This window comes from Ixodes scapularis, unplaced genomic scaffold (assembly GCF_016920785.2).
Source record: "Ixodes scapularis isolate PalLabHiFi unplaced genomic scaffold, ASM1692078v2 PGA_scaffold8__174_contigs__length_109621045, whole genome shotgun sequence".
Taxonomy (NCBI): Eukaryota; Metazoa; Arthropoda; class Arachnida; order Ixodida; family Ixodidae; genus Ixodes; species Ixodes scapularis.
In genome coordinates this window covers 70,674,522-70,692,067 of record NW_024609883.1, presented here as the reverse complement: position 1 = coordinate 70,692,067, position 17,546 = coordinate 70,674,522, and the positions used below count along the sequence as shown (strand labels likewise).

Genomic DNA, 17,546 nt, shown 5'->3' with positions numbered 1-17,546 from the left:
TCTTTCCGGGAAACAGATGCGACCGTCGTGCCCATAGTAAATAAGGTGATAACTAAACCCGTGGGGACGACAACATGATTTGTTCGTGCTTCGACGACACAGCGCTCGGCTGACGTAGTCGAAAGCTGTGTCAGTGTTCCAGTGGGCGTCGGGCTGAGTCAGCGGAGCAAGTCCCAGCAGTTCGCTGGCACAGCATTCGTATCCAAGATTTGTCCCGTGCTCGGTTTGACGCGGATGACGCCAAGAATCCAGTCCAATGGCCTTGTGTTGGTGGATAAACGCCAAACTCTGTGGGAAACAAGCTGGGCCAAGGGCTCCCTATATTTCCATCTCCTCTCCAATACTATTACCCGGGCACGGAGTACTTTCAAATAATTTTTTTAATTGCAAATTATTTTCAGCTGCTCGGGCACTATAGGGCACGTAGCACATCTCAACTTGACTGAAAGTTAAACTGACCGTGCATTCTGCCATACTGAGGCTTCCGGCCGAGATCAGGCGCACTAGCCGAACCACACATCCCTGCTATACATACTTGCACTGTATATTGTACATTTTGAGTTAAAAAAAAAAAAAAAAAAAAAGTTGCAGGTCAACTCAAGCGGAAAAGAGATATTTCTGATTTAGTATGAGTTACTTATTCATCGGGGCTCGCTCATCACTCATACATTTATTATATCGTGAAAAAGAACATGCTGCGAAAATTGCCACCCTTTGAGACATCTATTTGTCTTCTCATTTGCCATTTAAGAAGCACAGGGGACATTACAGGTATTTACGATCGCTTTACCTTCCTCTTTTCTTTTCTTTTTTTATATGTGTATAGTTCCCCCACCGGCTCCGCGGGGGCTCAAGGCTACGGAAGTGGGCACCAGGTTCGCTCACCTCGAATGGTCTCAAAGCACCGGCAACATCTCTCGCTACATTGTACGTCACTGGAAGCTTTCTGGTAAGCCCGCGCTAAAAGACACCCAGCCGACCAGGCTGTGCAAGCACGCGTAACAAGGTCTAAACAACGTGGGCTAGAGTTTCTTTCTATTCACTGACGTTTATGCCCAAATTGTCACTAAAATACATGGACATTTGGGGAAGAAGATGCAAACGTGGGCTAGAGTTTTTTTCTATTCACTGACGTTTATGCCCAAATTGTCACTAAAATACATGGACATTTGGGGAAGAAGATGCAAATGCCGTGGCCGACGAACTTACCGTGGATGTTTGCACCAGCTGCTGCTTGTATTTTTCAGCTTGGCATACCTTCTAAATGATTATCACCCAAGCAAAAAACAAACATGCTGAGCTGCTGGGTTGTGGACGAGTGAGCGTTTTCTAATATTCTGCGGAAGAGAGCGCAGCTGCGCATGCTCAGAACACGTGCCGCAGCAGGCAAAAATGGCGGCGTGCGCAACACGATTATTGGAGTGGTTCATACAAGTACACTGTAATGCAAGCGTGGTGGGATTCATTCCATTGCGTTACACTGGAATCCCAGAACTGCTACTTTCGGAAAACGAGCCCACAGCCCCAAACACTCGCGTAATTTAGATCTTGTTTTGGATGCGCGCGAAGCTTTGGAACACCAGTTTCCCCATCCTAAAGATACCACCGCTCCGTCGCTGACGCCCTCTTGGTTGTTCCTGCTTAATTTTAGTGAAGTTCTAACCTGTAGTTCGTAGTATTATGGTAATAAAGTAAATACTATTAATTTGCATGGCAGGAACGAGAAACAAGACGATGTTATTGTTGTTTTCTCCTCCCTTGTTCCCCCCCCCCCCTTTTTTTTTAAAGTATGAATAAAAATTAATTTATATATGGGGACAGTGGCCAATGTGTTACAAATGGTCGGCAACGAAGCAGCAATGGGCCTACCGCCGAGGAGTTGGAGCAAGTAAATAATTATTGCTCGCGTCTGCAACGACTGAAGATAGGCTGTCGAAATGTTGCGATTATTACCACCGTGGGCCACAAATTTACCGCATACGCCGTGTTCCGTTCCTTTCGACCTGCACTGCAGGTCTGGACAAGGTTCTTTATGAGAGCAACGTCCCGGGTGCTTTCCACTCAACGCTGCTGATGAACCTGAGACCGGGCTCTCAGTACAAGGCCTTCGTGGTCGCCGAGAACACGGTGGGACAGAGTCCGCCTTCCGGCGCAATCATCATCTACACAGCGGAAGAAGGTACTCACCCGCGCTCATTGCAAACTATAGATGCATCGAAAAAAAGCGTTGGGAACGTAAGATATAATTGGAGTTGTGTGGATATTTATACAGCGTGTAGGTTGGTCAGCGATTTTCAAAGTTACGACGAGTCACTGGCTCTAGATGACCAATTTAGCCAGTGCAGTACAATCGCTAGCCTGGGGTCTTTAACGTGCACCACGCGGTAGTGATACACGACCGCACGCCGGTACGATGCTCATCCAGATCGAAACGGGCAGGGGTGGGGCTCGGACCCAGTATCCCTGGGTTTTGCAGCGCGAGCTTTTGCTCCACGTGCTCCGAGCTGGTGTGCGTTAGCCCAGTCGGTCACCGATCCCCCTGGAAACGTAACAGAAAAATCTGCCGACGCATAGTGCATATATATGCATTTCTTAAACTTGACAATGTAAAAAAATAAAATCTTACGAAACTCAAAGTTCAATAAGATATGTAACTCGAAAGCCCGATGTTTGTAAGGGGCTGCGTATCCCCACGGCGTTCAACCACAGGACTCTACTTTTGACGCCATTTTAATCTGGCCATGTGTATATTTGTGCATTAGCGATCAATCACAATCACATACCTCATGATGATGAAATCGCGAGAGGGTTTTAAACTGCACCGTAACTCTGGCTCTCGAGCACCCACATACGCGTTGAAGGCTCGAATTTCTTACGTGCAGCTCCCGAAGCCTCTCCGACTGATGTCGATTGCGAACCCGTCAATGCATCCAGCATCGAGCTATCTTGGAAGGTATGCATTTCTTGAAACACCTCTAATTACGTCTCTACGCCAATATCCGGCTCCCGTCCTTTCCATTCGAAAGCAAAATCCGTGAGCGCGAGAGCTCTAGGAAATGCCTCTGCGGCATAGCTCTCGGGCAGCGCGAGCACCCTAGCAATTGCGGTGACCTTTGTGTATAGCTACGATACGTGATCACGTGTCATCCGTAGGCACTGCGCATGTGCAGAAAGCTATAGTCACTGACAGTATGAGAACGGCAGGAAGCTCTTTAAATTTTCTCGCCTCCAGCGCGAGCTTCACCTTCGACGATACTCCGGCGTCAGCTCGAAACGGGCACGCGCTGCCAATAGCACGTCGAAAGGCAGTGAACGCGTGCTTGAGGCCGGCCAATCGAAAGAGATCCCCTACCCTTCTCTTCCTGCCACCGGCTCCAAATAACAGAGAAGCGCATGCCGAACTCCCACAGTCTACGCGTGAGACGCTAGAAAAGTGCCACCGCCTATTGGCGGCCAGATATTGTGGTAGCGCCCTCCTATGGTTACCTCGCGAACAACAGGTTCGATGGTGTTTCTAAATATAATGGTGGAAGCTTCAAATCATTGCTCTCTCAAAGCAACGCCGCAAACTCCGCATAAATTAAAGTTCTTACACTAGTCTTATTTCCGTCGATGAGAAATCCTTTGCTGATGTCATCGTCAGCATTCGGCCAATCGTGGCAGGCCGACCACAGCGACGCCATCGATCGCTCGCGTCGACAATAAGAGTTATACGCCGGCTGTGCATGCATGGTATGTAGGTTGGTAAAAGTTGAATGCTGTATAGGGCGCCTGGATTCAATGAAGGCACTTTACACTGATCCGTGTTCGACGCAGTCTCCCGCCGAAGAACAGTGGAATGGCGTGCCCAAAGGTTTCTACGTGGGCCTGAAGCAGGCAACGCACAGCACCCCTTACATCTACGAGATGGTCTCCCTGGACTCGGACGTGAGCAGGGCCTTCACGAGGCTCAGCCCCAACACGGTGTACAGCTTCGTCGTGAGGGCCTTCAACTCTGCGGGCTCGGGACCGGCGTCTCGGGAGATGCAGTGCACCACACTCTCCGGAGGTACCCCTCGCACATTTCTTCGAGTTCAGCGCAGATCGAATGAACGCTTCTCCGACTGGTGCGTTGAACAGGTCCTCAAATAGGGTCCCTCGGCTTCTGTCCGATGACTTCGTAGAAGTCTCGTGCTGGCTGAGTCATGCTGTTTGTTACTTGCCACGATTCTGGCGGTGGCATAACAGCGAAGGTGGGTGCGGCAGACGCCTGTCCAGTTGTGGTACGCTCTCCAGTCCACGGAAGCGCGATGACAGTGACGCTCGCGTTTGTTCGTACTTTTTGCCGGAACTTCTACCACCGACCACCGGGTTTGCGACAACCGACAGCATGATCCGCCGGCTACCGTGGCGTAATTGTTGCCGCTTCGGGACCACTATGAATGCATGGGCGACCGACCGGGTTGCGTATCATTCGAAGGAACTTTCTCAGGCACTGTATGTACTAACACCATGACCGAATAGAGCAAGCTCCCTAAAGTGTGTTTAACTCAGTATCATCGATTATTTTTAATGATGCACTACTCGCATTATAGACGCTTTATTTAGGGAACGGAGGTGTCCATATTAAAGAGACGTCGAAACAACAAAGCCAATGATTTAATTAAGAGGCTAAGTTCATCATGAACAGGGTGAAGCTTTTCCTGTTACATGAATCCTGAAAGATGACATGACTTTGTGGTCGGCGTTTTCAGACCCACCTCCGGCTCCGACACTTTATCTAGTCAAGACGGAGGAGTCCATGGTGACCTTGAACTGGAAGATCCCAAAAGCCCACAACGCTTCTGTCTTGCGTAAGTTTAGAGAACTGGGCCATGCGTCGCTATATCTCCCGCTGTCATCTGTATTGGTCTACGATTATAATAATATGAGCTTCTAAATTAGATCAAAATGCCGTAAAGAAAATGTGCCAAGCACCAGATTTGTCATATAGGGTGTTATCCGCCATTTGTTGTTAGCTACGAATTTGATGGTGACAGTTGAATCCTTGAAATAATTGCCTTTGGCACATGCAGTACAGCTCAGAACTAAATGATGGACATAATTAGATACGTATATTAGATGTTCACAGGTGAATCCTTGAAATACTTTACATTGCATTGAAGAGAGCATTTGCTGCGAACGACTTCGTTACGTTTTCCGCTGGCGTCCCTGAATGAAAGCTTGCAAATCTACGAAACCTCGGAGGGGCCTTCATCGAAGTGTTCGATACGGCACGTACATATCTGCGAACATACTCTTTTAAGATGCAAAACTGTGAAGTAAAACGTGAGTCTTGCGAATGACAGATGAGTACCTCCGAATTTTTTTACGACGTTTAGTTATGAGTTTAGTGTGAATGTTCGCATCGATACTGAGCACCCAAAATCTTACTAAGGGGGCTCGAGCAATCTTGCGTTACGCCTGTCTGAATCGAAGAACACATTCGCATATGACTTTAAGCACTTATGTTACCGTTCTTTTAATCTTTCACTTCCATAAACTGGGATCAGTTTATAAAAGTGAAAGATGGAGGGGGTGGAATCAGCCGCTTCCCATCTCCGTGTCTCCATTCGGACCACTCCGTCTCCACTTTTGCGGCGGTTTGGCCCACTGCAGCAAAAGGTTGCCACCCCTGCTGTACTGCATAAAGGGCTGTCCACCCTGAGCACGACTTCTGCTGTTTCACTACAAAAGTTGTATCGACTCCCCATAAGCGCGCGCAAAGCGAATTAATGGACAAGCGGATCGGTGGGGAAGTGTGTGCGCGATTCTCCGGGGCGTAAAGTCGTGTACGCTGAAAGTACAGGACGGAGTCGTGTTCTGTATGGAACAGCCCTTCAACGTTCTTTGCCTCTACGCCCTTTGTAAGCCAAAAATCGAATTCGCACTTTTTTCGTTCACATCCACAGAGTACGTGCTGGAGACTCGACGGGACTACACGGACGAAGTGTCTTTGCAACACTTCCCGGCGACCACAAGCGTCGCGAGTGTGACTGACCTGGAGAGCAGTGTCAAGTACAGCTTTCGGCTGGCCGCTTACAACCGCTTCGGTCGGGGTGCCTACTCCAACTCCATCACGGAATCTACCAGGCTCAAATGTGAGTTGTCGGCCTCTTTTAACCAAGACAGCCTGTGGTTCATTGTAGTAGCTAACGGGTTTTAGAATAGCGTACAGAAGCAAACACACGCGTTGTACATACACAAGAAAACTGCTGCGGATCGGGATGCATGGGGGGTGCGGGGGTTACGGATTTCCAAGTGAGCAGGTTGGAATCCCAGTCGAGGTAACCGCCATCTAACAGAGGCTTATTGCGGAGGGGGCGCCATGTAAGCGCAATTCCGGGTATGCGCTTCATAAGATTCCAGGCAGCGCCGGCCTTGCACCATCAAACGCCCTGGGCAAACTCAGGCCGTGGCGCCCCCCCCCCCCCCCCCTTCTTTTTTGTACGTCCATGTCTGCTAGGTACGCCATCACGTTGTAAGTAAACATGTGGGTAGGGGCCCAACATGAGCGTTATGTGAGCTGAGGACCGCATTCCAAAAACGGACGGCGATCGAGCATGTCGGGCGCGTGTTCAAATAAATCAAATAGCTTTAAAAATCTGTTAGAGGTGTCACGGCGCTTTCTATAGATGGCGCATTTAAGCGCGGTCCAAACCAAGTCGCAAAACAGGAGAAAACGGGTCCCGGAGAAATCCGGTGAGGAGGAGTGACGTCAGTGGTCACGTGAACGTGACGTTTTGCGTCTCCCGCTTTGCGGTCCAAAGTTGAAAATACCCATCTTTTTCCGGCCCCGGAGAGCCGCAAAGCGCCCGAGAGCCCTTTCGGCCAAGCAGGGGAAACCGGTCCACTTTCCTCGCAAACCTTGAGCGGGCTGAGATGGGCCGGGGGAGGTTCCGCCTCCTTTATTCTTACCGGCCCGTTTTGCGGCTTGGTTTGTTTGGACCACTCGTTACACTTGAGGATTCGCGGGAGGATCCGCGCAGGCGCTAAGAGGATTTCGGAGGTGGCGAAATCGACTCGTCGCTGGTGGAAAATCTGTATCAGCCAGAGACCCCTATCCAGATTTTCCGCCAGCGATGAGCCGAATTCGCCACCAGGCTCCGAAATCCACTTTTGGCCTGCAAGGATTCGCCCGCGAATACGCAAGTGTAAACGGCCGGTACTGTCCTCGGAGTCAGAACGGATCTTCAGTCCTTCACTGGAGCGTACCGAACGCGATTCGTTGATTTTGGCTCTTAAAACCCCCAAAATTTCACTTTGACTTTGACCACCTATGATGATGCCCCAAATACCCCCTTTTACTACAGCAACATATTTGATGACAGCTTTTTATTTGTTAAAAAAAAAAAAAGAAAAACAGGAACAATCGGAGATTGAACGTGCTAACTGTTACTGACCGCCACATAATATTTTTATTACTGCAGTCACCAACCGGTTCCTGTCCGGTAACCTGCAGCAGGAGAGCCCTTTCTACATGCGCAGCTACTTCTTCATCGTCATCATCGCCTGCGTGACCCTGGTCACACTGTCCATAGTCATCTCCTGGGCGTGTGTCAAGAGAGCCAGGATCATTCGAGGTACGCCGCCATACTCGCTCCTCTTTTTTTTTATACAAAACACGGATAAGATTGAAATATAGTATTTTGCAAGATAAGATCCGCAGGACAAGATCCGAATCACGGTAAAAGAAGAGATCTTGTGTCAGAAAAAGGCCAGAAAAAGCGTCGAAACTTCACTCGGGCTTCGCGCGTCTCCCGGAGCACTGTCGAGTTAGGGCTCCTCTCGCAGATGTGGTTTTGCACCTCGCAGCCTTGAAAACATGTGCGCTAAAACAAAAAGGACGGTTCCTCGCGAGCTCCTGTCACACTGCGCCATCTCACGGCGTTTGTCAGAAATTGGAGCGAACCTTTAACACACTTTCTTCGTGGCGAGGGAGTGCCGTCCAGACACCTCTTCCACCGTGATCCGCATCAAACACACGCGCTCCTTGCCGTCCGTCGTGCTTTGGTTGTGCCTCAAAAGCATCCCAAGACGCGAAAGGGGTATCGAAGGTACGAAGTTCGCGCTGGAGGCGAGACGACGGAAAAACCTCCCTGCTCTTCTAGTGAATATAAAAAAACTCTCGCTGGAGGCAGAGCTTTAACTGAAGATTTTATATTGCAACAAGCCCCTGACAGCTTAAGAACGACCAGGATGTAGATTAGTGGGGTCGCGACGACTCGCGCCCAAGTTTTGTGCCTTCGATAACACTTGGGTGTCTTGTGAGCTTCCAGCATGCGCAACAAAAGCACGATGGAAGACAACGAGGGCGTGCGCTAAAAGCTGGACATCCAAACGAGAAGCTCTGCGTATCTTGTCTCGTCATAGACTGCATGGTTGCTTCCACGCAAGCGCGCGGGGCGTGTGTTCCCATACATTGCTCCAGAAAAGTGCCTCTGACCAGTGTCATTTTTTCATGTGCTTTGTTTGGTTTCCGAAGCGGCGTACACACGCATGCTGGGCTGTGACCTAGCACGTGTGCGGACAGTGATGTTTGTGAAAGAAAACAACAAAAGGTTTCTGTGGGAGAGGAGTGCACGCGCGTGCAGAGGTTTGATCGGCGCTCATTGTGCACGAGCGCTTGACTGCGTTACCACAGAAAGTTGACTTTCCGTTCTAGGTCGTCGCACGAAGCTTGCTTCGAGCATGCCGCCCAGACCCTCTCTGTCTGGGACGTACAGTCCTCGGTGGGTTCATGACCCCCGCGTCTTCGACGACAACTATGACACTCCGTGGGACGCGTCAGACCTGCCACGCACCGTAAGAAGCGGTCTTTGTTCTGTGTCGTAGCAAATTTTTCGGGTCCTCGCCGCTGCAAAAGCTGTGCGCTGAATACCAGACTCCCCGAGAAACGTTCTGTGCTAGCAGATCCTCGCGCTCCAAACCTGCGACCGGACACTCTATGGCTCCGTCATCGAACTGCCAGGCTTTGTGAGTATAGTGGAGGCAATGAGAAGACACTGTATACAATGAGTGCACGCATAGCGCGATCTTGACGTTGTCTTAATACCTAAACAGTCTATTAATTCACTCGACAAGGGTGGTCCGTGCCGTCCTGCCTTTGCAGTGTCGAACCTTGTTGCTTAAAGCTTAGCCGCTTATTTTTGTCATCACATTGAGCCCCTGGAATTGTTTGTTGTTATTTTGTTTACACTTTTTAACCATGCAGATGGCCGCCATACACTCTCAAGAGAAAAGGGTGTAAAAACGGTGTATCGTTACACCCTTTCTCTTATACAACACACCCCAAAACTTCAATTCGACGTACAGCGCCCTGCAGTCGAACAGACGGCCTCAAATTTTACAAGGGACTTGATAGCCGTGTGGTACAACTTATTAAAATAGCTAATGTACATTTTACTGACTAAGAAAAAATCAGGGTTTTCTTGGCTTTACTGTAAACACTCGGTGTCTTATTTATGTGGTCTTTGATACGTACTTTAGCTATTTAAAAAGTTGTATTGCACCGTTATCAAGCCCCTCGTAAAATTTGGGGTCGTCTGTTCGACTATAGGGCTCAGTACGTCGAAATGAAATTTTGGGGTGTATTATATGGGACAAAGGGTGTAACGTATACACCCTTTTACAACCTTTTTTCTTGAGAGTGTAAAAACGCAGCAGCATTTAATATATTTATTTACAACTGCATAAAAGATCTTCAGGACTGGACACGAACAGGATGGAATGAAAGGTAGTCTCATGCTTTTCTGATAGCTCGACGATTGCTTTGCTGGCCAGATGAAACTTACAGCGAAGTCCAGCAATGATTTTCTTGTGATGATTCTTTCTGCAAATGGTTAATGCAGACAAATGAAACTGACGGTGAGTAACAGGAATGGCTTAATATCAAATCAATCTTTCTAAATCGGAAACACCAAAGATGTGTGTACCACCATGCGTACTACCCGAGTAGCAAGATGCATCTCCTTCATTCGGGGTGTCAATTGACATAGCCATCTAAGACCGTGCTCTCAATACTTCATTGGTGATTTGTTGTGCCACAAAGCAAGAAAAAAGAATGTGATCAAGAAAAAAGTGAAAGCCGTTTACAACTCCCTGTAACACCGAATTAGAGCGCAGCTCTTGAGGAGCAGTAGGAAAGTGTACTGGGGGGGTCACGTGACCTCGGAGGTGTCACATGACCTCGGGGATGACCCCGGGGGGGGGGGGGGGGGGGGTGTCACGTGACCTGGGGGAAGGGCCGCGTGACCCCCTAGAGAAATGTTTCCTCTAGATTTAGCGGGAAATTTGTCCGCTAGATTTAGTGGGGAAATTTTTCCGCTAGACTTGCGGGGAACTTTTTCCGCTAGATTTAGCGGAGAAATTTTTCCGCTAGATTTAGCGGGGAAATTTTTCCGCTAAATTTAGCGGGAAAATTTTTGCTCTAGATTTAGCGGGGTAATTTGTCCGCTAGATTTAGCGGGGAAATTTTTCCGCTAAATTTAGCGGGGAAATTTATCCATAATGCACCGTGCGGTTACGCCGACGGCGACGCCGCTCAAGCCCGAAACGGGCGCCTAAGAGCTGCACTCTGAAAAACACTCGGATGACAACCGCCTCGGAGTCCTTTCACACAAGAGTGTTCGCTTAAATGGGGTTGAATCACCCGTTTAAGCGGGTGATTCAACCCCATTTCATCATCAAGAATTTAAGAATTTACGTGAATCTTTGGAAGACCCATACGGACAGACATCGGTGTAATACGAACCGAGTTGAAAGGTGTGCAAGAGAGTATGACCTTCATGAATACTACGTTTGAAGAAATCAGGGGGAACTTTCAAACCGCCATGAGAGAAAACACAAACCTGAAAAAGGACTACGCAGATCTTTGCCTAAAGTGTGATGCAATGGAGGAAGAACTAAAGAAATGCGAGGGAATGGTTAACACACTACGAAAAGTATTCTAGGAACGGAAACATTGTGATAAAGGGAGTTGAGAAGCGCAATTAGGAAAACCTTTACGATATGCTTGATAAACTGGGGGGGGGGGGGGGGGGGGGGGGTGCGATCGACGAGCCGATCACGCGTGCTCATATCGCCGCATGTCATCGCGTACCGACTCGAGACGCCAAGAAGATCAACATCATTGTGCAGTCTATAAACCGAAAGAAACGTGACGCGGTGCCCGGAAAAGCAAAAAAAGAAACGTCTTATACACTCAGACGTAGGCGTTCCTTCGCAAGCACCCATCTTTGCGAAATAACTTCTTCGCGCAACTCTCAAACGAATCCTTGGAATGGCAGTAACGAAGAGGCGCAATCCAATTGGAAATTCGTCTGGGTACAAAATGGCAAAATCCTCGCTCCTAAAGCTGAACATGCACCTGTCATCACCATCGCTAGCGAAGCGGACCTTGTTAAGATTAGTGAACGTAATCGGTGCCTCTGTGGCATATTAGTTTTTTTCTTGATGCAGTACGTGGGATAGGTGTTGCCTAGCGAAATCAGTAAGCACCTTACACACCCATCTGTTACAACGATCTTTCACTTGAATGCACGGTCTATAAAAGTAAATTTGATCACCTTTTTTCACTTTTCGATGAAATTCAGACATTATTTGATACTATTATGTTTGCTGAAACATGGTATCAGCAAGACGCTGAAATGCTTCATTTAGATGGTTACGAACATTACTTTTTACATCGTAGTAATAAGCGTGGTGGTGGTGTGTCAATTTACCTCAAACATAACATTCATGTGGAGCTACTGGATAGTTATTCGAAAATCAGAAGCGACTTCGAGATATTAATCATGAGACAAGAAAAAATATATTTTCTGTTTTATATCGCCCGCCAGCGGCAAACTTTGAAAACTTCGTTATCTTTCTTGGGCAATTCTTTGGATTTGTGTCAGTAAATGAGTATAATTTAATCCTGGGGGGGCGGGGGGGGGGGGGGGGGGGGGGTGACTTTAACGTCAATATACTTGAAAATTCGGTTCATACTTTACCACTCACGACTACACTAAACTCCGCCGGATTTAGAAATGACATCTCGTCTCCGACTAGAGTAACACTATCTACTTCTAATTCCATCGACCTTTTTATCACTAATGTTAATACAGACATTAAAGCTGCTGGCACAGTAAGTTGTGACATCAGTGACCACAATTCAATATTTCAGTCATTTTATAAACACGATTTTAAGAAACAGGTAAATAAATATAAAAAAATGCAATAACATTTCAGAAAATTTAAAATTCTAGTATTCTCGCATTTTGTACGGCCGTAATAAGCCAATGGTGGGACTTCCTTTATTCCCACCTAGATGTAAACAATGCATACAATCAGTTTCTTCAAACATTCAAGATGCTTTACGATTTGCACTTTCCGAAAATAACAGTTACTGCATCAAAGGAAATTAGAAAACCTAGGGTTACCCCAGTCCATATCAAAATTACGCAAAAGAAATACCGTCTATATAAGGCGTTTTTAAGCTCACGGGATTCAAACAAACTTATCATCTTTAAGAAATTTCAAAACTAGCTAACCGCTGAATTGCGAAAAGCGAAATCTGAGTCTACAAAGAAATGTTTCATGACGTTGAGAAACAGCGACTTGCCATTATGTGGAGAAAAAGTTAATGAAGCTCTGAACCGCGAGACAATTTCAAAACAAATAGGTGACCTGAAGAGAATGTAAGGTCGCAAACGATCTGGTGTACATTGCACACTATTTAGTGTTGTGTCGTTTACCCGCAGTCTCGGTGTTTTTCAACCATGTGCTAGGTGACCTAATTGTAAACGGCCAGACTGTGTCTCTCTGGCGAAACTTTTTAACGACAATTTCGTAAATATAATACTTAGACCGCGCAGTCACAGTGATCTATCCTTTTTTCACCAAATCAATGGCAGTTTGTTTCTAAAGTCACGGCCACTCGTTTAGGACTCCCCTTGGGAGCGGCCTGCCGTATGCCTCACTCCGCCGGGGAGAGCGATAGTTCTACTTTACCCCGCAGCGCCAGCCGTGGCGCTCGTTATCGGTGAGAGATAAAGCCCCTTGATAAAGGCCGTTTTTACAAGTACCGCCAACCATTGTTGTGAAAACGCGCGAGATACGTGCCGCGAGCGCGTGCTCCGCCGCCATTCGCTTCCAAAGGCCGCTCATTTCAGTGCTGCACCGCCATTTGCTTCCAGGGGCCGCTCGAGACATGGGCCTCGTGCGCTCGCGCATTTGACGCTACTTGCAAGACACGTAAACACATCAAGGGGCTTTAGTGAGAGATAGAGTTCCTTTCGGGGGAGCATATCGAGGAACTCTATACTTCGTTTCACGTTAGTATGTACTTGTTAGCCGCGCGTGCTAAAAGCGCGAGATAGTTGCTTCGAAGGAAGCCTCGGCGGCCGCATGAGCGCTCGTGCAGCGAGTGCTCCAGTGAAGGCAGTAAAGGCTAGCCGCTCGCGCTAGCACAGCGTTCGCGGTTAGTCCATGCTAAGGTAAGACGAAATATAGTGAGAGAAGAGCGGTCCGCCCGGCCCGGCCCGGTGTGGCTATTTAGATATTTTTTTTTTTTTTCGTGAAGGCGAAAGTCTCAATTGAAACGAGTGCCAGATTGCATGAATGGTGTGACAAATCTATGTAGAATAAAAGCACATGTTTCTTTCTGCGAAACGCTCACTCAGCTGCAGGCTGCGCGTTAAAGCTGCATTCTGCTGGCAGTATGAGCGAATTGGCGTTTTCTTGTTCCCGTAGCTGTTGCCCCGTTTCTATTACTACTGTAATATAGGAGTTATAGTTGGATATAGCTAGGCCGTATGATTTCCCGTTTTAACCGACGCTCGAGCACGCGCGAGCTGTGCCATTTAAACATCTGCGAAGGACAATATAAAATCAGATTCCGCGTGCATAACTTCAGCAATATAAACTTCATTGTTCACAAAAAAAAAAAAAAAAAAACAGACCGAGGGAGTTATATAGTTCACAAGCGTAGTACCTTTCGGGAAAGAGGCTTCCGCGAAAACCTCAATATATTCTCTAGTGGGCTGTTTAGGTCACCAGCCCAGTTTGCCAAAAAAGGTCTGAGGTGTTTTCTGAGAAAGAGCTCGCAGGGAGGCTCTTCGCTGTGGTAGGGGTCTCGGCAGTTAACACACCACATCAGCGGGCAGTCCATAAGGTGCGGAAGCACAGCGCTCGGGAGGACCTTGCAAATCCTTCCACAACCACGAATCTCTGCCGACTGTGGAGCCCCCTCGACAAAGGTGCAGACGAGCTTGCACAGCCAGACAGCTTCAGGTCGTGGATAGCTGAGTCCTCCTTGCTCAAGGCTAAACATGGACTGATATGCTCCGTCATGTGATGCATTTCCCTTAAGTTGCGCTTGCATTCAGGACACGTCACCTGCAAAGTTTAGCGGGTTCTACACATTAGGCCTTCCTTGCTTTCACTGAGAAATTCTTATTGCTTTGCTAGGTTGAATGTTTCAGCTAATTACTTTGAAATTACGACAATTTCTACAAATAAAAATGGTCACCTTTTGTTCGCAAACGAAGGTCAAGTAGCCAGCCATGTAAGTCAGCGGTGCGAACTCAAGTTCGGAATAGACTTCATTGTACTTCATCGACTGCAGGATTTCCTGTTTCACGAGTGGAGTTGGCACATTTCGTCGCCGTCTGGCACTCAGAACTAGAACGCGCATTTACATTTCCGGCAGCTTCCAAAATGCCAACACAAACCACACACGCGAGCGCAGAGTGTCACTGCGATATTTTCGCCGTGCATAGCGGTGCATAGGTGGGGGGAAAGCGAGTTTTGCTGCCTTCTGCAACCGCGGCAGCTCCTCGGTATCGGCGAAGCCAATAACAGGCAGATATTTTATCTTGGTAGCGGAGCAAGAGCGCGTTGGGCGCCTTCTCTATACTCCGTTTCACCTTATGTTGTACCGCAGCGAAGGCTGGAAGCGCGAGCTCATAGCGTTGACAGCTGCCCTCAATGCACGAGAGTTAGTGCCGCCGAGATCTGCCCCAAAGCAAGGAGCTCGCGCTTACAGCCTTTCTTGCGGTACAACATAAGGTGAAGCAGAGTATAGCTTTCAGCTCACAAGACCGCTCACCGATGTGCAGCGCCCCCACGGAAAATGGGAGAAGTTCTCCTCTCACGCGCGCTCTTTTGTTTTCGGAAAAACATCGGCAGGCGTGGTTTTCTGCACGGCCACTCGATTAGGGGGGGAATCGAGTGGCCGTGGTTTTCTGAGACACGAGACTCGCACAGTACAACAAACTCAAGACAACTAACGCCATAAAAAAAAGAATATTTTTAAGGACGTACACAGTTGGTGACAGTGGAGACTGTTGCGTTTTCTACGAATTGTGGTTAGAATTACCATGCATCAAAAACATTATAAGTTTGTAATGACATGCCTTCGCGATGGACTTCTGTATATTCAGTCTGGTTTCCTTTGTATTTCAGCATTACTGAGAGCCTTAGTATCATGAAAACACCCTTTTTTTATTGCTAAAATTACAATATGAAAAACTTTGGGGGGAAGGGGGGGGGGGGGGGGTATTGGGCACTGTTCGCAAAGCCTTCCAATGTAAACCCGCGCTTTTTCCCAAGCCGTGAAGGCGTGTGTGCGTGACGTCACACGTGTGACGCCACGTTTTTACCGAGCCGTGCCACTTGTGACGCGTGCCGTCAGTGAGCTGTGACGTCATAATCCCTATTGACCCGCTAAATTTGACGGGAAAATTTTCCGCTAAATTTGGCGGGAAATTGACGTTACGTCACGTGTGACATCTCACGTGGCGGCGCGCAGTGCATTATGGAATTCTTCGGTCCCACCGACGCCGGACTTTCTGTGACCCGAGCTTCTAAAGTCTATCGATTTCATCTTCCATTGTCTCTTACCAAATGTCTACATTACCGACCTACCTCGGTAAACCTCACTCATGAGGGCCCTCACTCACCCTCATCTTCAGATGTGAGGTGAGTGTGAGTGAGTTTCTGAACCAAGAAGATTCATGAGGGGAGGCTGAGTGAGGACCGTGAGTGCGTGAGGGTCGTGAGGGAGGTGAGTGCGTGAGGGGTGTGAGGGCCATGAGTGCGTGAGGGACTTGAGGTTTAGCGAGGGTGAGTGAAGTGCTGAAGGTGAGTGTGACATGTGAGAATGAGGGTGATCGAGGGGCTGAGGGTGAGTGGAGCTGTGAGGATGAGGGTGATCGAGGGCTTGAGTGGGTGTGGCTGTGAAGATGAGGGTGAGTGAGGGGCTGAGGGTGAGTGCAGTTGTGAGGGTGAGGGTGATCGAGGGGCTTAAGTGGGTGTGGCTGTGAAGATGAGGGTGAGTGAGGGTGACCTAAAATGCCGACCTCTGATTACCGATGGGTGTAAAAAAGGGGAATCCATTACCTGACCAGATTGTTTCTATATATAGAAAGTTTTAGTAGATGGTTCGGATACCTCCGATAACGATATCCGAAAACGATACGATGCATGCGCAAAGGCAGAGTACCGGGTATCGTTTTCGGAGCTGTCGGAACGATCTACTAAAGCCCTGTAATGACTTTAATATATTTACAGAATGCAGCCCCTATACCCTCTTCCTCTATAACTCCCCCTAACAAGATTACTGCGCCTTTTTCAACATTGGGTTTCTGATAATATTCGATATATTTAGGCCAACGAGCCGTTTACAAACAAGTCTGCGTTTGCCTACATCAGGTGTGTGAGCTGCGGGTGCACACAAACCAGATTCGCCTGAGCTGAAGCCTCTGCTCATGTGCCATACCGACAGCAGCGCCACCACCGCGGCACGACGTCAGAGCCGCGTGTTAGTCTATTCGAGTCATTCAGGAAAATAAACGATGATGATGATGATGATGATGATGGTGTGTTGTTTTTCTGCAGGCAACGCTCCACGGGTACACCAACGTGTACGACCCGAGCTCCCGTTCCTGACAGCGTGGCTCGCGATGGTTTCTGGCGTGGATCGGCAAAGTGCCTTGTGTGACGGCACATGGCCGTCTGATTTGTTGATGTACAGAAAGTTATATGGATCTCAATAAAATTAAAAAAAAGAAAACGTTCCCCGTCATCGAAGACAAGGAAGACCCCTGCTCATGCGTGCAAGTGATTTTACGGTAGGCTACAAGGGCAAGTGTGAAAATCGCGCTAGAGCGGCCCCGTGATTTAAGCCTACAAAATACAGCATGTAATAATAATAATTTATTTACATGAAGCATGGTGGAGCGAAGGATAAAAGCCCCAAAGGAAGCTTGACCAGCCCTCGGCCCAGTACAATGGCATTGCAGCAAAATTGTGCACAAAATTACTAGAAAGTCATTAATCACCTAAACAGTTCCATGCACAGTCCTTACGGACGAGGAATCCGAAAAAACAAACAAAAGCGTGCATTTTAGGTAGCATAAATGAATTTAAAGAATCAATTGATTGGAGGAGGTGAATCACCGCTACAGATAAAAAGAACGCAAAGCCTTGAAAGAGATAGTGTCAATGCAAATTTTTTTTTTTAGAAGGAAAGTTAAGAGTTTTGC

At 48.0% G+C, this 17,546-nt stretch overlaps 1 protein-coding gene across 2 annotated transcripts in view; it reads left to right on the top strand.

Annotated features, from left to right (window-relative positions):
• LOC120838732 (Down syndrome cell adhesion molecule) overlaps nt 1-17,074 on the top strand; it is a 56,294-nt gene extending 39,220 nt beyond the window's left edge. The window contains exons 7-15 of one of the 2 annotated variants that reach the window (XM_040208774.3): nt 827-949; nt 2,015-2,179; nt 2,883-2,953; nt 3,817-4,048; nt 4,734-4,832; nt 5,931-6,119; nt 7,449-7,601; nt 8,684-8,823; nt 16,900-17,074. In XM_040208774.3, coding sequence (XP_040064708.1) covers nt 827-949; nt 2,015-2,179; nt 2,883-2,953; nt 3,817-4,048; nt 4,734-4,832; nt 5,931-6,119; nt 7,449-7,601; nt 8,684-8,823; nt 16,900-16,950 — 1,223 coding nt within the window. In that variant the 3' untranslated portion in view covers nt 16,951-17,074. The remainder of the gene's footprint in view (nt 1-826; nt 950-2,014; nt 2,180-2,882; nt 2,954-3,816; nt 4,049-4,733; nt 4,833-5,930; nt 6,120-7,448; nt 7,602-8,683; nt 8,824-16,899) is intronic. The other variant, XM_040208775.3, reaches the window with a different exon arrangement.
• Nucleotides 17,075-17,546: the final 472 nt, after the last annotated feature.